Genomic DNA, 23,544 nt, shown 5'->3' with positions numbered 1-23,544 from the left:
TGGCAGTGGATTCAAGACTACTGGCCTCTGTAGTTGCAAAATGTGGTGATGGGCACCAGTTTAGGACAGGGATGGCGAACCCATGGCCTGCCAGATGTTTCAGGAGTCCAGCTCTCAGCATCCTCAATTGTGGGCCATGCTGATTGGAAGCTGATTGAGTCCAGCAACATCTGGGGGAGCTGTTGGTTCCTCACCACTGACTGGCTTTGATGGTTTTCAAGGGATGGCGATGGGACAAATTCACAAAGGATACATTAACCTAATGGTTGATCCTAATTGCAAATTGGTACCTCCAATTATGTAGTCAGTTGCAGGGTTGGGGGGGGCGCTTGTAAAGCTTCTAGGAAGTGTCTGGTTGGCCTTATTGCAGATATTAGTGTTGCACAGCTTGAAGCAGCTGGATGCATAAAAACTGACTCCTTTTGGAACCGAAGCATTGCCCAGACCCATTAGATATTATTCAAAAACGACTTCCGGCGTGGTGCACTTGAGGAGCAGGTCGGGGAAAGTGCTCTGCTTCAGTCGAGCACACCCATTGTGGAAAAACGAGGGGGGGGCACGAAGGCGACGCTAACCCCCCGGAAAAAACTGGAGAGGAGGTCTCCAGCCAAAAGCACTGAGCGGCGCAAAAAGGGGTTTCCTCTTACTTCATACCACCGAAAAATATATAAAAGCAGTGAGGAAGGAAACAGGGGTCTGTATCTCCTCACAGCCTGCATTCCAGACTGCATCCTTCCTTAGGATACGCAGCTCCTGGAGAGTCTTTTACATCCCTACAGAGTCTGGGAACAAAGACTTCAGCCAACACCCTTCCAAAATGGCAAATTTGCAATTCAATACCTCTCATGTGATGTAAGGTTAAAACTCCAGCCTGAGAACAATAACAGTTAATTATCAGCCCATTAAGGCAGCTCAGAGAGCCTTTTTTGCTCTGAATTTAGCTTCAGAGGAATCTTCCAGTTAAACCCTTCCACCAGTGCACACTGGCATTCCCATTTCATTGTGAATTAAACCAATTATACTTAACTGGTTTCTCTGTGAAACAGCATGCTGGATTAGGTGGAGTGTTTGACCTCTGAAATATTGCTATCCCTGCTGATCTCCAGCCATCAGACCCAGCAGGAAAAGGTCCTGCTCATTGCAAAGGATGAGAATGTGGCTTTATGCAACCTCCCAGAACGCAGAAACTCCATAGTGAGGGAGTGGCTGCTAGGAGTGGCCTCTTACATAGTGACCTTGATGCATGGCCAGTGAAAGGTCAGAGGTGCACATCAGGCACAGAGGTCACCTTGAGACATATGATGGTTGTCCTTGCAAAGGTTACAAGCCTACTTGGTTGCTACATGTGCTTGCTAAATGCTTTGCAGCTCACTGGTGACCAGAGAAGAGCAAGGGAAACCACTCTCTTCCTGTTTAACAAAAGCTTTTTGGCTGCTCACCTGGAGGCAACTGTGACTCTTCCAACATCTTCACCTACATTTGAGGTTCCCAGTCATTACGTTTGTCTGTACTGTCTAGAGCTGCAGCTCTGATGCACCAGGAACAGTCGGACAGGGTAGGGGGAGCTGTTGAAGCTGCGTCAGGCGTCTGAAGTCAGACACAGCCTAAGTCATTCCCATCCCCTCTGCTGACACCCCAGCAGAGGTCTGTACAGCACTCAGGCGTGTCTTTGGTGTAGATCTTGCAGCGTGGCTATAAAATCCAGGCCAGAGCTTGAACCACTTGCCTTTGCCTCTCTCTCTGGGGCTTCTTAACAACCTCATCATATTGCAATGTCTGCAGTTTCTTGCTCAGCGAAGTGCTGTGGCTCAGCGGCAGGACACGTGCTTTGAATGCAGAAGGTCCCAGGTTCATTCCCTGGTATCTCCAGGTGTAGGCTGGGAGAGACTCCTGCCTGAAACCCCGGAGAACCTCTGCAAGTCAACGCAGACCAGGGTTAGCAAACCTTTTGCAACCCGAGGGAGGCGTTGCCTTCTGGGCAACTTTTCCAGAGCCGCATGCCAAATGTAACTTTTGTGCAAATTCTAGCGTGGCAAAAACCACTCGAGAGCACAAAGCAAGGATGGTGAAGGGAAAGGTGGTGGTGTTGCAGAGGGTGTGTGGTCTGGGCCAGATGAAGAAGCCTGGGGAGCTGCATCTGGTCCTGGGCCTGAAGTTCCCCACCCCTGGGTGTAGCCAATAGATGGACCAGTGGCCTGAACTGGCCTATAGCAGCTTCCCAGTTTAGTGGAACGGGGAGGACGTGACTTTTTCTGCCTGGAAACAGGGGTGCTTTGCTCTTGCGGTGTCCTTTCTCTGCCTCGAAGGTGAAGACTTGCTTTCACGCTGCTCAACGGGCCCCACCACCTCCCTCCACCCACCCCCCGCAACTGTCTTTGTGTGTCCATGTCAGGCCAGGCCAGGGCTCTGGTGACGGGTTTTTTTGCTTGTGGTGCTTCCTGGGGGCAGAGGCTGGGGAGGGGTTTGAGCCCAGGGGGCGGGGCGGGTGATGGTGACTTCACTTCTCCCTCATTTCTCTTTCTCTCTGTCTGTCTGTCTGTCCGTCTGTCTCTCTGTCTGTCTGTCCGTCTGTTTCTCCTGCAGGCGCTTCTTTGAGGGCGTCTCTCACTCTGGTTCCCAGACTGAGATCAGCAGTCTGCACGGCCAAAAGGGGCAGGAGCGAGAGTCGGGCAGCCCTGTGAGTTACTCCTCCTCCTCCTCCTCCTCCTCCTCATCTTCCTCCTCCTCCTCCTCTTTCCCCCTGCTAGCAGCCTGCCTGCCTGGGCCTGCCCCCCCGCAGAACAGCAGTGGGGAACCTGTGGCCCACCTGATATTTACCGGACTCCAGCTCCCATCAGCCCCAGCTTGCACGGGTAATGGGAGTTGTAGTCCAACAACATCTGGAAAGCCTCAGGCTCCCCCCGCCACCGTTCCAGAACCGGCCTGCTGTCGAGAGCAATCCCTGTTACATTTCTTCCTCCTTTCCCCCACCCCACCCCCTGTCTTTTCCTGGATAAGCTGCTTCTTTTCACAGTATAGGAGAGGTGGGTTAACTGGACTTACTGGCTCAGCTGCTGGGGTCACCCTGGTCCCTGCAGTGCTGGGGATTGGGCTTCCCGGCCCCCTGACCTCCGCCGCCATGTTGCTTCTCTCCTGGGGCGCCTAAACCAAGCAAAGTGTGTTTTGGAAGTGTTTTGTTTTCCCTGTGCTCAGCACCGACCTGCTTCCTCTCTCTTCTTGGAGATGCTGGAGGTCCTATCTGCTAACTTATTCAAACTTTTATTCTCACTCCTCTCCCCACTGCCTCCTCGCCTGTCTCCGTTCGCCCAGGGAGAAGCAGAGAAGCGGAAAGTGGGTGTCCCTCGCACCCAAGACGAGGGTGTCATGGAAACAGCGGCTATGGTGAGTCCAGCCTGATGGGTGATTACCAGCCCTCTCCAGGCAAGGCTTTGCTCATTTTGTTATGCTGTTTTTGTCTGGTCAATATGAAGGGTATTTGCCAGAAAAACCGACATTCTGTCGCCTATCCCAGCATTCCTTCAGCAATTAGAGCTGTCCTGCGCTCTGAGGAACTCCCAGAGCACAACTGGATCATCTGTGTGGATCTCTAAATGGTCAGCTTCCTGCTTGGACAACAGAAAAGCTTTACCTGAATAACAACAGCTTGTAGATACCACTGGGAAACAAAAATAGCAGTTACTTGTGTGATCCTTTGGTTCTCACCAAACCATGGGAACCCCAAAAGGCATACTCTTCCATTTTCCTTTTGTCCAGTCTCTAAGCATTTCCTCACAATTGTGACAAACAATATGCAGAGCCCATTTCTTGTCTTGGTCGCCCAGGGGAATTTCAAAATAGCTTTTATAGGCACGCCTCACAAACGCTGTTATATTGCATCTTTGACGAGGAAGTGCGTAGCAGCCACATCCATAACAAAAGGCATCAGGCTTGTTTACACATTTTTGTCTGCTTGAAGAAGCCATGGTCCGATCTGAAAAACACAAATATTTAGGTTACAAAACTATAAAAATAAAGAAAAATTTAGTTTGCAAGACAATAATTACCATATGGTTAGGGTAGATCAACATGTCAGTGTCCATGTATCCCCAGTGTAAATATGACATACAGTGGTACCTCGGGTTACATACGCTTCAGGTTACAGATGCTTCAGGTTACAGACTCCGCCAACCCAGAAATAGTACTTCGGATTAAGAACTTTGCTTCAGGATGAGAACAGAAATTGTGCTCCGGCGGCGCAGCGGCAGTGGGAGGCCCCATTAGCTAAAGTGGTGCTTCAGGTTAAGAACAGTTTCAGGTTAAGAACGGACCTCTGGAACAAATTAAGTTCTTAACCTGAGGTACCACTGTATCGGCAAAAGTCGGAAATTGAAAGATAACAATAGCATGTACACAAAAATTGATTTCAGATTTGAAATCAGCATTGAAAGAACATATAAGAACAGTTGAAAAATCTCATGCAACAGAAAATGGGGAAAAAAAATTGTTCCCCAGTGTAATTTAATGAAGAATGTAGTGCAATAATTTTTATGAAGGATTATTTATTACAACAGCAGTCATAAAGATGAAACATGAAACACATAGAAAAAGTGAGATATGCAAAAATTCTCACAGGGACGCTGAAACATAAAGCAACATAAAAGCAATACAAAATAATCGTTAACATGAGCAGCTGATCACGAAAGCTTGTACAGCTGCGCAGGCATAAGAGGGTTTTCAAGTTGCTCTTGGAAGTCAGAAGCAAGGATGCTTGCCGGATCTCTGCCGGCAGAGTGGCCAGGGACACCAAATACCCAATTTCTAGCTGAAGCTGATCTGCAACTTGGGGGGCAGAGGGTGGGAACAGAGCTCTTTTCCAGGGCTGGCTCTGCGCATTTTGCCCAAGGGTACCTGCCCAGGGGAAGAGAAGCTGGCTTGCTCCTGTCAGTCAGGCAGGGGAAGCGGCTGGCTTGGTATACTAGCTGTTTGATGTTACCAAAGAGTGAAAGAAGAAAGACTTTCTGTGCATCCCCTCAGGAGCTGGAGGCTGATGAATCCTGCCCAGGAGGACCTGGCGAGACAGTCCTGAAGGAGAGCAGCGTGGACAGGCTGACCCAGCTCAGCAGCAGCAGCAAGCCAGAGTTCCCAGCCACCGTTTCTCCCAGGTAAAGAAAGCCTCTCTCTTGTGGCTGGTGGCGGAACAGCGGCTGCTAGCCTGTCGCTGTTTGGCGGGTGGGATTCTGTCGCATGCTGGCAAATCCAGGCGGCGCGACTGAAGTGCTCAGGCGACCGCAAGCCGCCTGTGGTCGCAGTGCTCTGAGTGGGGATGGAAGAGGAGCAGGGCCTGGTGGAGGGGACACTACAAGAGGAGCGGCTTGATAATGGCACAGTCTGGATACTCGGGGAAAAGCGAATGAACAAAGCACAGCAATCCTGAGTTAAAACACCTTGTGTGGAAGCAGCTTGAAAGAGCTAAAATGCAATGAATTGTAACTTGGTTGATTTGACAGGCACCCACCCACCAAGAATGTCTCCCCTGGAGATCCTTCCAGTCCTAGGTTTGGCACGTAGATACTGAAAGCAGGGAGAGGTGATCTTTGGAGGCATGGTGGCTCTTCCCTGCTCTCTGAATCCGTGTGAAAGCCACACACACCCCGGAAATGTCTGGGACCCAGTGGGGTCTCTCTGAGCCTGGGCTTGTCACTTCCGCCACTGACTTTCCCGCTGCAGCTAGTGGCAGCTGCTCAGTCGCCTGGCAGGCTTCTTTTTTTGCCACCCGCCAGGTCCAGCTTCCTCTGTATCACTTCGACAAACCAGACTTTTGCCTTTCAGCAAAGTTGAGAACAAGCAGTTGTGGCGGCCGCGCAGCATGTCCGTCAAGGACAGGCAGAACTCCAAGGGACAGGGTGATCGGACCAGCAGCCTGGACAGCGAGAGCTCCCCAGACTCACGGCAGGGCACCCAGGTCAGGCAGTGGGGTGCAGGGAGGGGCTTGTAGGGGGAGGAAGGGTTTCCCCCCCCCCGGGAGGGAGGTGAGTGAATCGCTTGGAAGCGGTGGGTTGATGGGTTTTCTTTCCTTCCTTCCTTTTTCTTTCCTCCCTTTCTTTCTGTTGTCCCTTTCTTTTCTTCTTCTGTTTTTCTCTTTATGTATCTTTTGTAACTGCAATTTTACTGTATTGTGGGAAAATGTCAATTAAAAAATATGATAATAATAATAATAATAATAATAATAATAATAATAATGGGGTGGGTTGGTGGAGCTCTGAGATGAAAAGAATTGGCAGCTCCTGGCATCAGAAATGGGCCAAGCAGTGAAGGTTGGTCCATTAGGGGGAAAGGGAAACTATCCCATCGTCCTTAACAACCAGTTAGGAAGTGATTCTGTTTATCATTGGCTGTGGCGCCACCTGCTGGTTGTCTCCTCGGCTTCGGCCCTACCAGTCCCAATGGACACCAGCCACTGCTGGGGCCACGAGGTCTTACCTGCCTTTGCCATCCTCTAGGTCTTTGCATAGCCAGCCCAAGGGTGGCTGTGGGTTCGTGCCAGTCTGTGAATGCTCCTCTGTTGTGCTATTGCAGGTGCCCCGAAAGTCTGTTTATGATCAGCTCAACCAGATCCTGGTCTCGGATGAGCAGCTGCCCGAGAGCATCATCCTGGTGAACATAGCCGAGTGGCAAGGCCAGGTAAGGGAGCCCTGGGGATGGGCAGGGAAGCCTTGGTACCATCTTCCTGCATCTTGCATGCCTCTAAAGCCAGCCTTTCCCAGCTGGATGCCCTTTGGGTGCTTGTTGGACTCCATCTCCCATTAGCCCCAGTCAGCAGGGCCAGTGGTCAGTAATATGCATGCTGGAAGCAGCTCTTTGGGGTTTCAGGCAGGGGGTTCTCCCAGCCCTACCTGGAGATACCAGGGATTGAACCTGGGCCCTCTTCTAGGCAAAGGCAGGTGTTCTACCCCTGAGCCACAGCCCTTTTCAGTGGGTTTTCAGCTCCCCCATAAAATGTCACCCTCTATTATTATTATTTGGACATTGAGCCAGAGCTTTGCAAATGCTGCTGGAGGCTCCGGCTCAAGGAAACTCCCCAGCTTGAGAGTAAAGAAGAGGCTTAGTTCACATGAACAAGCTGGGAGAAACACCCCAAGCCCAAGTGATCTGGAGCAGAGGCCCTGAGCTCTCTTGAGTGCTTCCAGATGGGTATTTATTGTGGGATGAACACTCCTCATGCATGCAAAAAAAATTATTAAAAATGCTGCATCCCTGCAATATAATTGGCATCAAGATGTCAGCTCCCTATCCCTTCTCAAATTTAATTTTCCAAGAAAAACCCACTGTTAAATAATTAAAAAACACAACTGTTGCCAATGACCCATTTGCAATATTTGAACCACCCTCTTACAAAATTAAAAACCCTCAGCTGGAAGCACTGCCAACCAGGAAGCTTCAGTGGCTACATGTTTGTTTCCAGAGCGGATTTTTAAAGTGTGGGTAAAAGCCTCTCCAGGCTCAGGCAGGTTCATATGAGCACAGAGACTCCTTCAAGTAACCTGGGTCTAAAGCCAGAATGGGGAACCTTAGAAATGCTAATGATTCTCAAATCAAGCCAACAAATAAATGAAACCAACCTGTGGCTCCTCTAGATCTTGCTGGACTGAAAAATCCCATCATCCCTGACCATTGGCCATGCCGACTGGGGGCAATAGCTTGAAATTCAACATTCTGGAGGGCACCATGTTGGCGACTCCTGGATTCGGGGGAGGGCTCTGGTACCTCCCCAGCAAGTTATTTTTGCAAAGTGTTTGCATCCCATTCCTGCCTCCTATTTCTGGTTTCCTCTCGGCAGTATCTGTGCGACCAGCTGCAAGAGCACAAGCAGCCCATTGTCTCCACCTGCTCCATGGCGGATGTGCAGGCCGCTTTCAACACCATCGTCTCTCGCATCCAGAGATAGTGAGTATTGCCGGCGGGCAGCAACAAACCAGGGTCTGAGTGCCCCATGTTGGTTTTTCAGGTGGACCCCGAAGAAAGGACTTTGGGGGTTCATGTATGCAGGGGTTGCAGCCACCCAAGTTGCTAAGTGGTGTGCGCCTGAACCCTCAGGCTTGCGCACCACACGCATGAACTCAACATGCAGGTCTCTAGGAGGATTGGAATCTTCTGTGTTGAGTTAGTACCTGCGTTCATGAAAAATGCCTGTGTGCCTTTAACCCTTATAAAGAACGTGTCATGCCAGGATGTAGGAAAAGATTGGTTTGCTACACGGAAATAAAACAAGAATAGAGTCATACCTCGGGTTACAGACGCTTCAGGTTGCGTTTTTTCAGGTTACAGTCACGCCAAAACCTGGAAGTACCGGAACGGGTTACTTTTGGGTTTCGGCGGTTGCGCATGCACACAAGCGCTAAATCGCTTTTTGCGCATGCGCAGAAGCGCCGATTCGCAACCTGCACGTGCGCGCACACGGTGCTGCGGGTTGCGAAAGTGATTCCCGCACGGATCATGTTCGCAACCCGAGCATCCATGTGTGGGCAGCAACCATTAGACACCCACACCTTGAAATCTGTAAAGAGAGGGTCTGATGACCCCCGAAAGCCTGGAAAGTAAGTGCAGAAAAACCTGATCTTGAAGAAAACGGAACTCAAAGGCACAGAACAGAGATTTGAGCCTTCTGCAAGTGCTAAGCTCTACTCTTCAGACCCCTGTGCTTGGCAAGGGGACAGCTTCACTCACCGTGGTCCAGCAAACTATAGGATTGATCATTGAGGTCCTTGAGGAGCAAAGAGGGGGTCCCATTGAAGCCGTGAGCTGGCCAGCCATTGAAAATACGGAGTTTATAGCTTGTGGAGAGGGAGTTTCCTGAGTAACGTAGTTCAGAAGTCCTTTGAACTATGTGTTTACTGGTTTGAAGTAAAGAGGATGAAGCCTTGCTTTTGGGAAGACTGCATCTTTATCTCTGTGGTTTCTGGATAAGAAATGCACCTTGAAAGAGATGTTGGTGTCTGAGTAAAGTCTGGTTCCTGCAATAATATAAGCTTTTCTGGTAAATACAAGGATTAGTGTGCTGATGTTTTCTGCAGCTATTAGGTCAGGATGTTAGTCATTCATTCCAGGTAGTGAGCAGAGACCAAGACAAGACTGGGCAGGGCACCAGTGTTTCTCTCTCTGCCACCCCTTCTCCCTCCCTCTTTCTCCCTCTTTCTGCCACCCCCCTTTCTTCTGCCACCCCTTTCCCTCTTTCTCTCTCCCCCCTCCTTACCACTCGCATGGAACCGCTCCTGGTTTTGTCCAAAGGGTGGTAGATTCTAGGCTTTCTGATGGCAGTGGAGTAGTGAGGCGCCAGGGGGTGGGGTCAGTAGTTTGGCTGTGCTCTTTCCGGGGGGCTGCTTCTTTGTGAATCTCTCAGCCTCTCTCTTCCTCCGGCAGCTGTAACTGTAATTCCCACATGCCTCCCCCAGTGAAAGTGGCCGTCGCAGGGGACCAGAGCTACCTGAGCATCGTCCTGCGCTTCTTTGTGGAGCAGCTAGCCGGCAAGACCCCGGACTGGCTCAACTATCTCCGTTTCCTCGTGGTGCCGTTGGGTAAGAGCTTTGCCATGGGGGGGGTGGCTGTCCTGGAAGGCCGCTGTGTCTTCCCTGCTAAGATGTCCGCCCTGGTTGACCTGTGGGAACGTCCCTTTGGCCTCTCCAACTGGAAGAAGAAAAAGATGGGCTGGAAATAGTGGAGGCAAACCAGGCGAAACAGGATTTTGCCCTTTGGCACAGCTTCCTAAGGCAGTGCAAGCTTTGCTCTACTTGCCTTCTCCAGTGTCGTAGGTATTTATTTATTTATTTTACAAAATGCTTCCTTTCCTCTGTGTCGTTCGCAGGCTCTCATCCTGTGGCCAAGTACCTTGGCTCTGTGGACAACAGGTACAGCACCTTGTTCCTGGATGCAGCCTGGAGAGAGCTGTTTAGCAGAATTGAGCCCCCTAGTTCAGGTAAGTAGTCCAAGCAGGACTTTTTAAAGACAAGATCTTTATTGAAAATCCAAAAAGTACATAATTATATGTGAGACGTAGATAAAAGAGAGAGAAAGAGAAATAGAACCCGTGTAGAAGGGGAAAGAAAGGGGGGGGGACCCAAAACTGTATATTTTACAAAGTTGTTCTTGTACTTCACCAGATCTTAACCTATAACAGTATTTGTAAGAATGGATTCCAAATATCATGGAATTTGTCCATGGCAAGTCTGCGTTTATATGCAAGTTGTTCACAAGTTGCGAGTTTGTATACTTCTTCAATCCAATCGTAGAAGGGAGCCACATTTTTATTTTTCAGTCTTTTTGCTGTGGTAAGGGCACGCACAGTCCACTCGTACTGTCCTTTTGTAAGGTTCCATGTGCTGGGTATATAATTCAAGAGGATGTTTTGCTCTGTAAATGTCAGGTTGTTCCGTACAGTTCTGTTGATAGTTTCAGTTACCTTCTGCCAAAAATCTTTCAATATAGGACAAAGTAGGCCTGTCTCCAGCTGGGGAGGAGCAGGGTGGGACCGGGTGGGATGGGGCAGGGGCCTTGTTCCTTGAGGATGTTCTGCCTCGTCTAACTCTTCCACTCGCCTCCTTCCAGACACAGTGGATGTCCCTGGTCGGGTCGTCCAGTTCATCACTGGCGCCAATGTATCCCACCAGTTGCCCATTTCCGAGGCTATGTTGACCTACAAGCAGAAGAGGTAAGAGGCCATCTTCCTTTCATACACACACACAAACACACACACACACACACCATGGGCAAACGAAGGAGCTACTTAGACCCACCTTCTACACCACATGGGACCCTATCATGGGCCATGACTGCTTCCCCGGATTCCCAAGGAATAGTGTGCTGGGTTGGGCAGTGGTGCAGAAGCTACATAGAGAGTCCCACTCTTTGTTGCTGGCTTTTCCCTGGCTCCTGGATGGCTCCAGTGTCTCTGAACCTGCTCCTGAAGCACAGTAGGGTTGAGAGCAGAAGGAACAGGCAGCTCTTCTGTCATGGGGCGGAGAAGAAAACCTTCTGCCAGGCGCCAGGAGAAAGGCAGGCCCGGTCAGTGGTTTTTGGGAATTGCAAGTACTGTTTCTGTGCTTCCTCCCCCCGCAGTTCAGGTGTGTGGGGTACTTCAAGCCCTGCTGTTCTCTGCTTGCCCCTACAGCCATCGGGGACTGGCACACAGTACGTACGGCTGGCTTGCTGCACTCCCCGCGGGAGCTTCTGCAGGGTTAGGGGCTCTGCTTTGGGCTGGGACATGTCCTGGGATGGGTGTCACCACGCCCCAGGCAGGCAGGGAAGCCTGTGAGTTTTGGGCACAGGGGAACTTCATATCCTTCAAACTGGGGGTGGTGGTGGGGTGTCCTTCAAACTCATTTCAGAGTCTTGGAGCATCAAGTGGAAGCAAAATGGGCATTGGCTTCTGAGCACTGCATCTCCACTTCCAACTCGCCACTTACAGTAGTTTTACTTGCCACTAAGTTAGACCTTGGACGCGGGTGGTGCTCTGGGTTAAACCACAGAGCCTAGGACTTGCCGATCAGAAGGTCGGCAGTTCGAATCCCCGCGACGGGGTGAGCTCCCGTTGCTCGCTCCCAGCTCCTGCCAACCTAGCAGTTCAAAAGCACGTCAAAGTGCAAGTAGATAAATAGGTACCGCTCCGGCGGGAAGGTAAACGGCGTTTCCGTGTGCTGCTCTGGTTTGCCAGAAGCGGCTTAGTCATGCTGGCCACATGACCCGGAAGCTGTACGCTGGCTCCCTCGGCCAGTAAAGCGAGATGAGCGCCGCAACCCCAGAGTCGGTCACGACTGGACCTAATGGTCAGGGGTCCCTTTTGTTGGCTATTTGCAGTTTAGTTGCGCTGCAGAAAGCTTGCTGGGGAGACCACACATTACAAGGAACTCAAAAATAACTTTAACAAGGTTTTAATAAAAAAACCAAAAACGTCTTTTACACTAAATATATCAACAAGCATGACCCATCCACCAGGGTGCTGAGAGAGCTAGGTGCTGCTCTTTATATACTATACCCAATTGCTGACACAGCTTAATTAACACAACTTAGCAGCACCTGCTATACTGTTTCACAGCTGTAAAACTGGGTCTCGTTATTTGCTCCGGCCCTTAAAGACATACACATCTTGTGGAACCATAATGAACCTTCACATTTAAAGAGACCATTCAACACCTTAACTTTTACCTTTAAGTTAGACCTTGGACTTGGCAAAATATGGGCAATGAAGCTCATGGAGCTGGGGTTTTTTTGCAGGCATGGGCAACATGTCATTGATGCAATAATAGTGCATTAGTGGTAGATTTGTACTGGACCGTTTTCACTTCATTATGCTTCATTAGTTGTTTGGTGATGCTTCCTCGATGCGATCTCACTCTTGGCATCAGAACAGGCCCTACAGCAAGGGTGGCCAACTGCAGCGACCACCACGTGCAGAATTTGGCACAGTATTTTGTGTGCAGACTGCAGAGCTTCGCTTTGGGCAGGGTTTGGCTTTTGACGTTCCTTTTCAGACATCTGCAGCGGCGGATGCCGGAGGTGTAGCGATGCGTCACAGCAATGCATGTGTGCAGCTAGCTTGCCCACGGGCTGCCACACAGTGTGCCCAGGCGCTTCACATAGTTAGCGCAAGCTTGTGGTTGTGCAACTCAATGCCGCTGTCGGAAAACTGAGGCTGGGGAGAGAGATTGCTTTGTGTTGGGGCAGGGCGGGGAAGAGTCTGCAGTGGTCGACTTAAGAGGAGTTCATCCATGGTGACCTGAAAACTCTGGGCTAGCCTATCCCCACTGCACTCTGGGCTGGCCTAATGGGAGGGGGGCCCAGTGGCCCTGCAGCTGTGTCATATTCCCATCAGTCCCAGGCAATGTGAGTTGTGGTCCAGCAACATCAGGAAGGCCGCAGGTTCCTAACCTCTGAAATAGATGGTTTTACTACTCCACTGGCAACTAGCCTACATGTAGTTTTCAGTCCTTCACCAAGCTGGTAACCTCCATCGTTGTAGGACTTCAAATGCCATCAGCCTCAGCCAGAGTCCCAGTTAGAGGGTAGATCCACCTTCCCCAGCCTGTAGTTGGACTCCAACTCCCATCATCCCTGACTGTTGGCCATGCTGGCTGGAGCTGATGGGAATCAGAGTCCAACAACATTTGGGGATCCAAGGTTGGCCAATGCTGGCGTCGAGCAGAGTACGTATTCTGGAACCCACTGCAAAGTGTAGCAGCTTTAGGGCAATTTATTCGGGGTATTCCAGAAGCCGTGTGTGTTAGATGCGGAAAATGCTCTTCAAAAGCGTGAAAACTGTGGCATCAGCTCCAGCATCAGCCTACTAAATCCCAAGATCAGGTGGAGAGGACTCTGGGCGTGCTGTTGTCATTTACACGGGAGAGTGCAGGTCTGCCAGGGCATCTGAGTAAGACTGTGTCATAAAAACCAAACAAACCCAATAATAATAATAATAATAATTATTATTATTATTATTATTATTATTTTGTTATTTATATGCTGCCCATCTGGCTGGGTTGACCCAGCCTCTCTGGGCAGCTCCCAACAAAACCCAGGGGTGCCTGCCAGGCCTGGCGCCAGGAGTGGGCCCAGCTCAGTATCTGCCTGTGCCTCAGCAAGGGGCCGTTGGCCAAGGATGGAAGAGAGGCAGAACCCCTCTGGTGCTGTAAGACATTATGTGTACTGACAGCAGCCTCTGCCAATCTGGTGCCCAGCCAGTAGTCCAGTTCCAGGTTTTACAGAACCATCCCAATCAATTCCGTTTAGGCTACTGGATGGAATGGAATGATTCTGTAAATAAAGATGGTTCGCCGGCAGGTAAGAAGACAGTCTTTCCCAGTCTGATGCTCTGCAGATGTTTTGGGCTGGCCAAACAAGTTTTGCCTTCCTTTCTCTTCATGCAGCTGTCTCCCCTCCACCACCTCTTTTCTCTTTTTGGCCCTTCTGCAGGAGACCCACCCCACCCCACCCTGGCCCTCCCTCTCCCTCTTACTAAGCAAGAGCCTCCCTCTTCTTTGGGGTCACTGTGCAGTTTGGACCCAGAGAGATGAGGGCGCAGGCAAATGGGCTGGGGTCAGAAGGCTGTGGGTCTTTAATGGGGGGGGGGGATGAGGATGGTGATGATGATCATGAAATTACCCACCCTCCATCCTAAGATCCTAGGGTGGGTTACTAGAATTAAAACATGTTAGAAACACTTCAAAACAACTTACAACCATACAGAAAGGTGGGTCCTAAAAGCATGCACCTGAAAAGCCAGGGTAAAGAGGTGATGTCCCAGTCCCAGTCCCCCCTCCCAAAAAAAGATCTGGAGCCAAATGACAATGCCTACATTTTTATTATGATTATGGTTAAATTCATTTAATCACCGGCAGGGCTCAGTGTGGCTGCCAAGTGGAGCATTAAAAACAATTGAAACAGATGGCAATCACAGGGATAGCTGTTTGTTTACTATTGGGTTTGCTTCCTGTTGCGCAGTTGTATAGGCCACCCCTTATCTGTACTGATACCAGCGAAGGGCAAGCCATAAACCCAGGGGGTGGGGGCCATTTTCTAGCCCATGGTTGCATTCCTTTGTCTCCAACATCCGCCATGTGTGATCTAGTTGAGATTCCTGCTTTGCAGGGGGTCAGACTAGGTCCCTTTGCACTCTGCAGTTCTATGATCCTATAAATAGGCTGGGCAACCAAAACACAAACATCGCAGGTGTCCCAAGGCCAGGGTGAACAGGTGTGTCTTCAGGGAGACATCCCCCTTCCCCTACTTCTGACTCGGTTCACAAGCTCAGAACCTGGCTGCTCAGATCCAGCCAGAAGAAGCTTCTCCCCCTGCTGCTCAAGAGTTCAGGACCCCTCTCCTCCCCAAAGCAGCCATTCAGACGGACACCACTTCTGTGTGTGTGTTTGGGTCACCTCCCGGCGCCCGTCATCTTAGTGACCGCTTACGTTCCAGCAGTTCTTTACGCCTCTCCCTCTTCTTGGTCTTTTTTGTTTCTTGTTTGTTTTGGCATTCAAGGAAAAGAAGCCTCTATTTTGATTTTTATATCAGGTATTGGAACTGTGGCTTGCTGCAGTGTTGCCCTTCTTCCCCAGTGTCTGTCCGTCTCCTCTTTGTCCAGGAACAAAGCTGCCTCCTGCCTCCTTTCTCCCGACCCCCGTCTTCTGCCTCGTGTGAGACAAGGGCTGCTGCCTGTTCCTGGTTGCATGTTGGGGAGGGAAGGAACCCCCCCCCCACTTCCTCCTAAGCCTCTTAAGTGCATCCGTCCCTGTGCTCCTTGTCTTATTCCTTCCCTCCTGCAACCTTCCCTACGCCGTGTGATCCTGTGCTCAGCATTTGGGGTGGCCGGGGGTGGGGTTGCTTTGCTGCGTAAGGCAGAGGAGTCTGTCCTTCTTCCCTCGCCCCCCCGGTCCCATCCTAAAGATGAGACGACATCGCTTTGGCTCTCTCAGAACGGCTGCTTGTTTATAACTCTTTGCTGGCTGGGGGGGGGCGGGGCGGGGGGGAGGCTGCGCACTGACGAGACACGTCAACAAGGACGGGGACAAAATAGCCTGGATGAAGGTGGGGTGGGGGCCATGTCCCTTGGCAGCTCAGGAGGATGGTGAGCAAAGGATGATGGGAGGTCCTGCTGGCTGCATGAGCTACCCCCTTCTCCACAGTTGCCTTTCCAGGCCAAGGATTCTTTCCAGGAGGGGGGGCGGGTTTGCAGCTTTTAATTGCCTCTGCTCCATTTCACAGCCCTGACGAGGATTCCTGCCAGAAGTTTGTGCCGTTTGTTGGGGTGAGTGCTGTTGTTGGGGGGCCACTAGACCACTCAGAAAAGCCCTTGCCCTTCTCCTTCTCCTTGGCAGCACCCATATAACTTGTCTTGCAAGTTAATGTTAAGAGAGCCAGTGTGGTGTAGTGGTTAAGAGCGGTGGACTCGTAATCTGGGGAACCAGGTTCGCGTCTCCACTCCTCCACATACAGCTGCTGGGTGACCTTGGGCCAGTCACACTTCTCTGAAGTCTCTCAGCCCCACTCACCTCACAGAGTGTATGTTGTGGGGGAGGAAGGAAAAAGGAGAATGTTAGCTGCTTTGAGACTCCTTCGGGTAGTGATAAAGTGGGATATCAAATCCAAACTCTTCTTCTTCTTCTTCCTTTCACCTTCCCCAAGAGAGGAGGTAGTTTGGCAGGAAGCCACAGTCACTGTCATGTGAGGTGTTTGTTCAACCTTTGCTGATCTGGCACCTTCCAGACATTTGGGACTACAACTCCCATCATCCCCTGCCAGCATGACGAAGGCTGTGTTAGCCGCTCCTTGGCATGGAAAGTTGGCTCTTGGCAAGTCTTTGGGTACTGACTGAGGCTTTTCTCCTTGTTCCTTGGCAGGTGGTGAAAGTGGGCCTTGTGGAGCAGTCCTTCAACACCTCAGGTGAGAGGAAGGCACTGAGCCAGGTGCCCGGAGGCTACGGCCAAGACAGCCTGGCTCTGGTCTCCCACCCAGCCTGCATCTTGCAAGGACCCAGCACAGATCCTTCTCCAATTTGCTGGTGGGATCTGGTGGCTGGGCTCTGTCTCCACAGTTAGAGGCAACAATGCTTCTAATAGCAGTTGCTGGAAACCGCAGGAGGGGAGAGGACTCTTGTGGTCATAGCTCGCTTGTGGGTGCCCCATGGGCATCTATCTGGGTGGCCACTGTGAGAACAGGATGCTAGACTAGATGGTCTTATGTAATAACTGGATCTTTTAATGTTTGGTGTTTTATTGTGTTCTTATATCTGTTGGAAGCTGCCCAGAGTGGATGGGGCAACCCAGTCAGATGGGCAGGGCACAATTATTATTATTATTATTATTATTATTATTATTATTATTGACTAGGCTAAGCTGTGTCTAACAACAGTAAGCTCCCCAAGGTGTTTTTGGTGCAAGGCTGTAAATCCCAGCTTTGGGAGAGCAGGTTATATAAAAGATGTAAAACATACAATGAATGAGGGTGCTTCCAGGTGTCACTATTTCCAGGCAGGATTCAGTCACAGGCCAGAAAATTAAGATTGTGCAGGCTGTAAGGTTGCTATTGCTCAATAGAAACACATGCCTGCATGTAGTGGTTCTAGGGGTTGCTCGTGCGTAAGCCGGTGCAAACACCTGGCTGGGTTGCCTGAGTGAACCTTTTCTGTCCGGACAGCCACTCACCCGTGGCTGTCTCAATCGCTGGCAGAATCCGTCAGTGGGCGTTTCTTGAACTTCTTCCAGCAAAGAAGCTCTTTGACGCCTAGTCTCCTCCTACTCTCTCTGCGCGAAAGCCTTCTGCGCAAGGAGGGCGTAGGCAGCGGAGGACCCCTACTCTCCCCGCTGGTCCCTGGCAAGGAGTCATGGGACCGCCTCGCCGCTTCCCCCATCTGCCCCCCTTCTCCACTGGTGCTACGCTGATTCTCTTCCCCAGAAGATGGGCTGCCTCTCCCAATCCCGGGACGCTCTCTGGAATCCCTCTGGATTTTGCTCTCTCCCTCCGGCACTGATGGCAGTTCCCTGACACTGCAGAATCAAGACTTTTTTGCAAGAAGACGAATGATGGGGGAAGCCATTGGGAAAGGTGGAGCGACATTTGATTGATGCAACATCACCTAACCTTCCTGCAGACAAAGCATAACAAATTATTATTATTATTATTATTATTATTATTATTATTATTATTATTATTTATACCCCGCCCATCTGCCTGGGCTTCCCCAGCCACTCTGGGCGGCTTCCAACAAAATATTAAAATACAGTAATGCATCAAACATTAAAAGCTTCCCTAAACAGGGCTGCCTTCAGATATCTTCTAAAAGTCTGGTAGTTGTTCTCTTTGACATCTGGTGGGAGGGCGTTCCACAGGGCAGGTGCCACTACCAAGAAGGCCCTCTGCCTGGTTCTCTGTAACTTGGCTTCTCGCAATGAGGGAACGCCAGAAGGCCCTCGGTGCTGGACCTCAGCGTCTGGGCAGAACAATGGGGGTGGAGACGCTCCTTCAGATATACTGGACCGAGGCCATAGTAAACATCTAAGACAGTCGTCTAAGCTTCCCCCAAACTTTGTGCTCAAGAAACAGGTCATCTGGAAGCACTCTGAATTGGATGGATGTTAAAATGCCACCCGGGTCCTGAAATCAGCCACCATCTCCCTGGTATAATATGGCCATTTCCCCCCTTTCCTTAGTTGATTCTGACGATGTGACCATCTGCACCACTTCGCTGCTCAGCTCGTCGTCTCCATCTGGCGGAGGCATCCCCTATACCAAGGAGGTGGTGGGTACCCCTCCACCCTCCCCATCGGTCAGCAGCGGGCTCTCGGGAGCTGGGTAAGTGGCACGCTTCCACCTCTGTCCCCCTCAGAACCTGCGGTGGTACAGTCCGGCCTCAGCTATGCCATGTGGCTCTGCTGCTCACCTAGCTTGGCTCGGGGTCCATTTTGGTTGCAGCTTCTGTTTCCCCTCTTCCTTCCAGCAACCTGAGTCCCGGCGTGGAGGTGATGGGCCTGCAGGTCGATTACTGGACAGCACAGGGTCCAGAGAAGAGGAAAGAGGCCGAGAAGCGGGAGACGGGCATAAAAAACACCCTGAAGAGCAATTTCCGCTCTCTGCAGGTCAGCCGCATCCCTGGCCCTGGGGAGCTGACCGCCCCCAACACCATGGCCATGACTGTGGTCACCAAGGAGAAGAATAAGAAAGGTAATCTTCCCCCAGAAGCATCACAGCTCTTTGTTGTCTGCCTATACCAGCTCAGCCTGCTCGTTTATTTATTGCTGTTGTTTTACTATTGACATTGATTGGTTTCCTACTAGCCCAAGAGTCTTCTAGTTCAAACAGTGGTCCCTGAATTACCAGCGATCCCATTTAGGTGGGCCAAGACGTGCCAATGGATTTGTGGTTGAAGACAGGAAACAGATCGTTCCACACAATGCATACAGTGGTACCTCGGGTTACAGACGCTTCAGGTTACAGACTCCGCTAACCCAGAAATAGTACCTTGGGTTAAGAACTTTGCTTCAGGATGAGAACAGAAATCGTGCGGCAGCGGTGGGGCGGCAGCGGGAGGCCCCATTAGCTAAAGTGGTACCTCAGGTTAAGAACAGTTTCAGGTTAAGAACAGACCTCCAGAACGAATTAAGTTCTTAACCCGAGGTACCACTGTATTACATTTTAATTGCATTGTAATTGCTTTTCTTATTTCTTACATTGCACTTCATTTTATTACGGTTCAAATTTCACGGAATTCAAAATGTTATACAATGAAATGCAGTGTGTAAGAAACAAAAGAAGCAGTGAAAACACAATTGAGAATCATAATGCATCATAGCTGCCGCTTCAGGCAGAAAAATTGGTGAGTGGGCTGGCAAAACCCTCAGCAAATTTCAAATGGTCTGTGGGGCAGGGGGGAAAGTTTGGGAACTGTCCTTATAGTCCTCATGGGCAGACTCTTTGCATGCGCTGTGGAAAGGGGCATGAAACTTTTCCAGTGCTTGCTCAGCGATAGGATTTCACTGTGTGGACATCTGTTGAATCTCGAATGGTTATCTTTTGGCAGTCATGTTCCTGACTAAGAAAAACAAAGAGAAGGACTTGGAACCGAAGAGTCAAGTAATTGAGGGGATCACACGCCTGATCTGCACAGCCAAGCACCAAAACACCATGCTCCGTGGTGAGTGGGCCTTTTCTATGGCGGCTGAGTTGTTGTCCTTTTCTGAATAGCCCTAGCCAGAGCTCTGTTCGCCTCGTGGCTCCGCCAGCGCTCTACAACAGGGTGTTCGCCAACCTATTTGGAGAGAGTACAGTCATTGTTACTTCCAGCCCTCACCTACCAACCTGGTACTGATTGTGGAGATCACACAATAACGATTTCACACTCAGATGCTGTTGATGTTTTAATAAAAGGGGAGTTTCCCCCCAGTACCAGGGGAAATCTACTAGGTGGCTAATAATAGTAATAATTTATTAATTGTACCCCTCCCATCTGACTGGGTTCACTCTGGGTGGCTTCCAACATACAGTGGTATCTCGGTTTAAGAACAGCCCTGTTTACGAACTATTCGGTTTACGAACTCCACAAAACCGGAATCAGTGTCCCGGTTTGCGAACTTTACCTCGGTCTCAGAATGGAATCCGAACGGTGAAAGGGCACCGGCGGCAGTAGGCTTCATTAGGGAAAGCGCGCCTCTGTTTAAGAACTGTTTCGGTTGAAGAACGGACTTCCGGAACGGATTATGTTCGCAAACCGAGGTACCACTGTACTTAAAAACACATTTAAAAGCTTCCCTATACAGTACTGCCTTCAGATGTCTTCTAAAAGTTATATAGTTGCTCATTGCTCATCTCCTTGACATCTGAGGGGAGGGTGCCACTACCAAGAAGGCCATACCACACTCACCCTCACCACACAATCCACACTCACTCATTCTCCCTCTCTCTCACAGACCACACATTCACTCATACTTCTTTGCGTCTCTCTCACACACATACCTCTCCTTTTCAGACCACACATGCATATGCTCCGTCTTTCTCGCACACAGACCACATGTGCATCTCTTCCTCTCTCACACACCTAGACATGTGCAAGACTTTTCCAAGGGCAGCAGGGAGGCACAAGTACAACGCTGAAAGAGCAAGCAAATTTCTCGCAAACCATAGGCAGAATGGTGTGTGCATTTGGCTTCATATTGCACATCCTAAAAACACTTCTTACTCTCTTTTTAAGTAGAAGATGGGAATCTGGGGCTTAATGGATCATCCTGGGGGCACAGAAAAAGGCCTCCAGGGGCAGCACGGTGAAAGTTCGTATAAGAAGGTTAGTGGAGAATGTAGGCACAATTCAGGCTGCGGGATTATTGCCTGAATTCTCCACCAATCTGTTACACCATGGTATCTGCAAGCCCTAAGTTAGCAACCTCTGGGCTTAACTTGAATGGCATTTCCTCCTCCACCACCAGCACACAAGAGCCAGCGTGGTGTAGTGGTTAAGAGCGGTAGACTCGTAATCTGGTGAACTGGGTGTGCGTCTCCGCTCCTCCACATGCAGCTGCTGGGTGACCTTGGGCTAGTCACACTTCTCTGAAGTCTCTCAGCCCCACTCACCTCACAGAGTGTTTGTTGTGGGGGAGGAAGGGAAAGGAGGATGTTAGCCGCTTTGAGACTCCTTAGGGTAGTGATAAAGCGGGTATCAAATCCAAACTCTTCTTCTTCATCATGTCTTGCTCTTCCCTGGAAGCCCCAGTTCAGCTTCTCTTCTGAACGCTTGCTTCCACACCTTCCCTGCTTCTGGCCTGAATGTCCTTCCTCTCTTTTGCCTCCTCTCCTACAGTTTGTATTGACGGCATCGAGTGGAACGATGTGAAGTTTTTCCAGCTGGCCGCACAGTGGCCGACACACGTCAAGCATTTCCCCATCGGCATCTTCGGCTACACAAAGAGCGCGTGAGGATAAAGGAAAGGAAGCAGCCCGAGGCAACAGCCTCGGGGAGGACTTGGGCTCTGCCGTGCTGAACAGAGGAGGGACAATCCAGCTCCTTGCTTCTGCCGAAGATGACTGACTGGACTGGACTGGACTGCCTGATGGCCCAGGGCTGGAGCCCTGATCCGGCCAGGGCTCTCTTTGGCTCCATTTGTTCTGTGCAAGGAGCATCCCGATTTGCTTTACGTCTCACCCATGAGGTTTTTTTTTGTTTTCGTTTTAGTTTTTAACGTGAACTTGGTCCTAGGAAACGGAAGGAAGGCACACACACACACACCTGCACCATTCACAGAGCTTTCTCAGCCTGAACTCTTGAAGACTCGGCCGTTGGGCCAGTTTTCCTTGTTCCAGGAATGAAAGAGGCCAGGGGGGAACTTGCACAGCTCCCCAACCAGCCGGCGGCTCGGGGCAGCTGGGGCTCTGTTCCCTCCCATGCCTTGCCATGGGCAAGAAAGGGGGTTTGCTCAGCCAGGCTCACCCCATTGCATTCTGGGCAAGCTGGACCTCTGCCCACAAGTGCCACTCTGCAGTGCCCGCCCCCAGTGCACAGAGGGCTCCTGGGATCTTGGGTACCTTGCCATCTTTTAACACAAAGTAGCTTTCCCCGTCTCTCCTAAAAAATACTTGGCCCCTCCTGCTTGGAGTGGGTCTGGCACTGCTCAGCTTCTCATGCCCCGAGGAGATGCCCAGGCGGGAGTATAGAAAGCAAGTGGTACAGAGATGGCAAAAAGGAAAGGCAGGGGCAACTCATTTCTGCAGCAGGCAGCTGGTCCAGGTACGAGCTGCTTTGTGTAGTTCAAGACGTTGGCAAGACAAAAGGCTGGAGTTGCTGCGTTGCTGTTTGCTTCCCCCCATTTGTCAGGGGGAGGTGGCACAGGAGTGCCCGAGCCCAGGGCAGCGCTTGCCTCTGGGACCCGATACAGATCCACAGACGGCGGGATTGCTCTGGTGCAGCAGAGCAAAGGGACTGAACCCTAGAACGGCTGGTTCTTTGCCACTTTAAAGCACAGTAGGCCGACCTCCAGGGCAAAAGGCGGGAGAAACTCGAATGAGTGCCATTCCAATGGAATAGGAAGGGGGAAGGGCCTTGCTAAAGCAGCACAGCTTCTATAGGGCTGGAGGGGGAAGCCGAGGGGCTTCTTCACTAACCAATCTGTTCTGGTTTTTATTTGTGGGGGGCAGGGGGAAGTACAGAGAAAGCAGGACGAGAGAAAATGAGAGTTGCGGCAGGGCAAGGCTCTCTTCTTGCAGGATGTACTGCAGCTCTGTGTAAAACAGTGTGTGCTTTGATTGCCGCATTGCTGGGCCCTGCTAGGTAGGTGAAGCAAGAGGGGGAGCCATTGCTCGCACAGCTGAGGGAGGCCAGGCCAGAGGCCCCTGCGGCCTGTGCCCCCGGGAAGGCTTTCTGGCCAAGGTGCTGTCTTGCAATGGAGCGCCAGCTTACACTCCATGCACTCCATTGATGGCCACTGCACTCACTGCAGCGCTCTCCTGAGCTCCGCAAGCCGGGCCGAGTTGCACCTTCGCGAGGCAGGTCTCTTGCAGAACAGGATGTACGAGGAGGAACAAGTTCCTTTTAAAAATGACTGACACACAGACACAGATATATACACGGACACATCCTAAAATCCAACACGAGTACCAGAACGAGAGAGCCAGTAACTGCAGCAAAGGTGTCCTGAGCCTCGCCTTCCCGTGGCAGCTATTTGTGCCTCTTTGCCCTCCTCTTCCCTGACGAGACCCGCCAGCGCCCCCCCCAACCCCTTCCCTTCTCTCTCCTTTTCTCAAAAACCAAGTGGACTCCAAGGCCCAGGCCTCCCTGCCTTCCTGGAGCTCCTTGTGTCACTAGAACTGCCAAACCAACCTTCCCCTGCCTTGAAAGTGTATCCTACCGAACTCAAGAGACCTAAACTGTGGTATTGCGCCTGCTCGTCGGACGCAGCTGCTCGAGGTTAGGAGAGCAGGGATGGTGGGTTAACCCCATTTTTTACAAGATTCTATTTTTGTTAAACTTAATGTAAGGTTGCTTTCTGGATTAATTTTAATAAATTAATGCTGGTACCATTGTGACTGACAAGGCTTCGGGTC

At 50.8% G+C, this 23,544-nt stretch overlaps 1 protein-coding gene and 1 long non-coding RNA gene across 5 annotated transcripts in view; both read left to right on the top strand.

Annotated features, from left to right (window-relative positions):
* Positions 1–23,526, top strand: part of LOC308472892 (phosphofurin acidic cluster sorting protein 2-like) — a 173,655-nt gene extending 150,129 nt beyond the window's left edge. The window contains exons 10-26 of one of the 4 annotated variants that reach the window (XM_080998132.1): positions 2,584–2,677; positions 3,310–3,381; positions 5,014–5,141; positions 5,809–5,941; positions 6,556–6,660; positions 7,817–7,923; positions 9,397–9,551; positions 9,839–9,949; positions 10,579–10,681; positions 11,089–11,160; positions 15,004–15,036; positions 15,727–15,769; positions 16,362–16,404; positions 18,171–18,312; positions 18,458–18,681; positions 19,538–19,651; positions 21,308–23,526. In XM_080998132.1, coding sequence (XP_080854258.1) covers positions 2,584–2,677; positions 3,310–3,381; positions 5,014–5,141; positions 5,809–5,941; positions 6,556–6,660; positions 7,817–7,923; positions 9,397–9,551; positions 9,839–9,949; positions 10,579–10,681; positions 11,089–11,160; positions 15,004–15,036; positions 15,727–15,769; positions 16,362–16,404; positions 18,171–18,312; positions 18,458–18,681; positions 19,538–19,651; positions 21,308–21,423 — 1,795 coding nt within the window. In that variant the 3' untranslated portion in view covers positions 21,424–23,526. The remainder of the gene's footprint in view (positions 1–2,583; positions 2,678–3,309; positions 3,382–5,013; positions 5,142–5,808; positions 5,942–6,555; positions 6,661–7,816; positions 7,924–9,396; positions 9,552–9,838; positions 9,950–10,578; positions 10,682–11,088; positions 11,161–15,003; positions 15,037–15,726; positions 15,770–16,361; positions 16,405–18,170; positions 18,313–18,457; positions 18,682–19,537; positions 19,652–21,307) is intronic. The other 3 variants (XM_080998134.1, XM_080998133.1, XM_080998135.1) reach the window with 3 other exon arrangements.
* LOC308472966 lies at positions 16,422–17,627 on the top strand. Its single transcript, XR_013983833.1, has 2 exons — positions 16,422–17,073; positions 17,514–17,627. It is a non-coding gene; the product is annotated as an uncharacterized lncRNA (long non-coding RNA).
* Positions 23,527–23,544: the final 18 nt, after the last annotated feature.

Source organism: Podarcis pityusensis, assembly GCF_964106645.2.
Source record: "Podarcis pityusensis genome assembly, chromosome: 3".
In the NCBI taxonomy this organism is placed as follows: domain Eukaryota; kingdom Metazoa; phylum Chordata; class Lepidosauria; order Squamata; family Lacertidae; genus Podarcis; species Podarcis pityusensis.
This window is presented reverse-complemented; position numbering and strand designations above follow the sequence as displayed.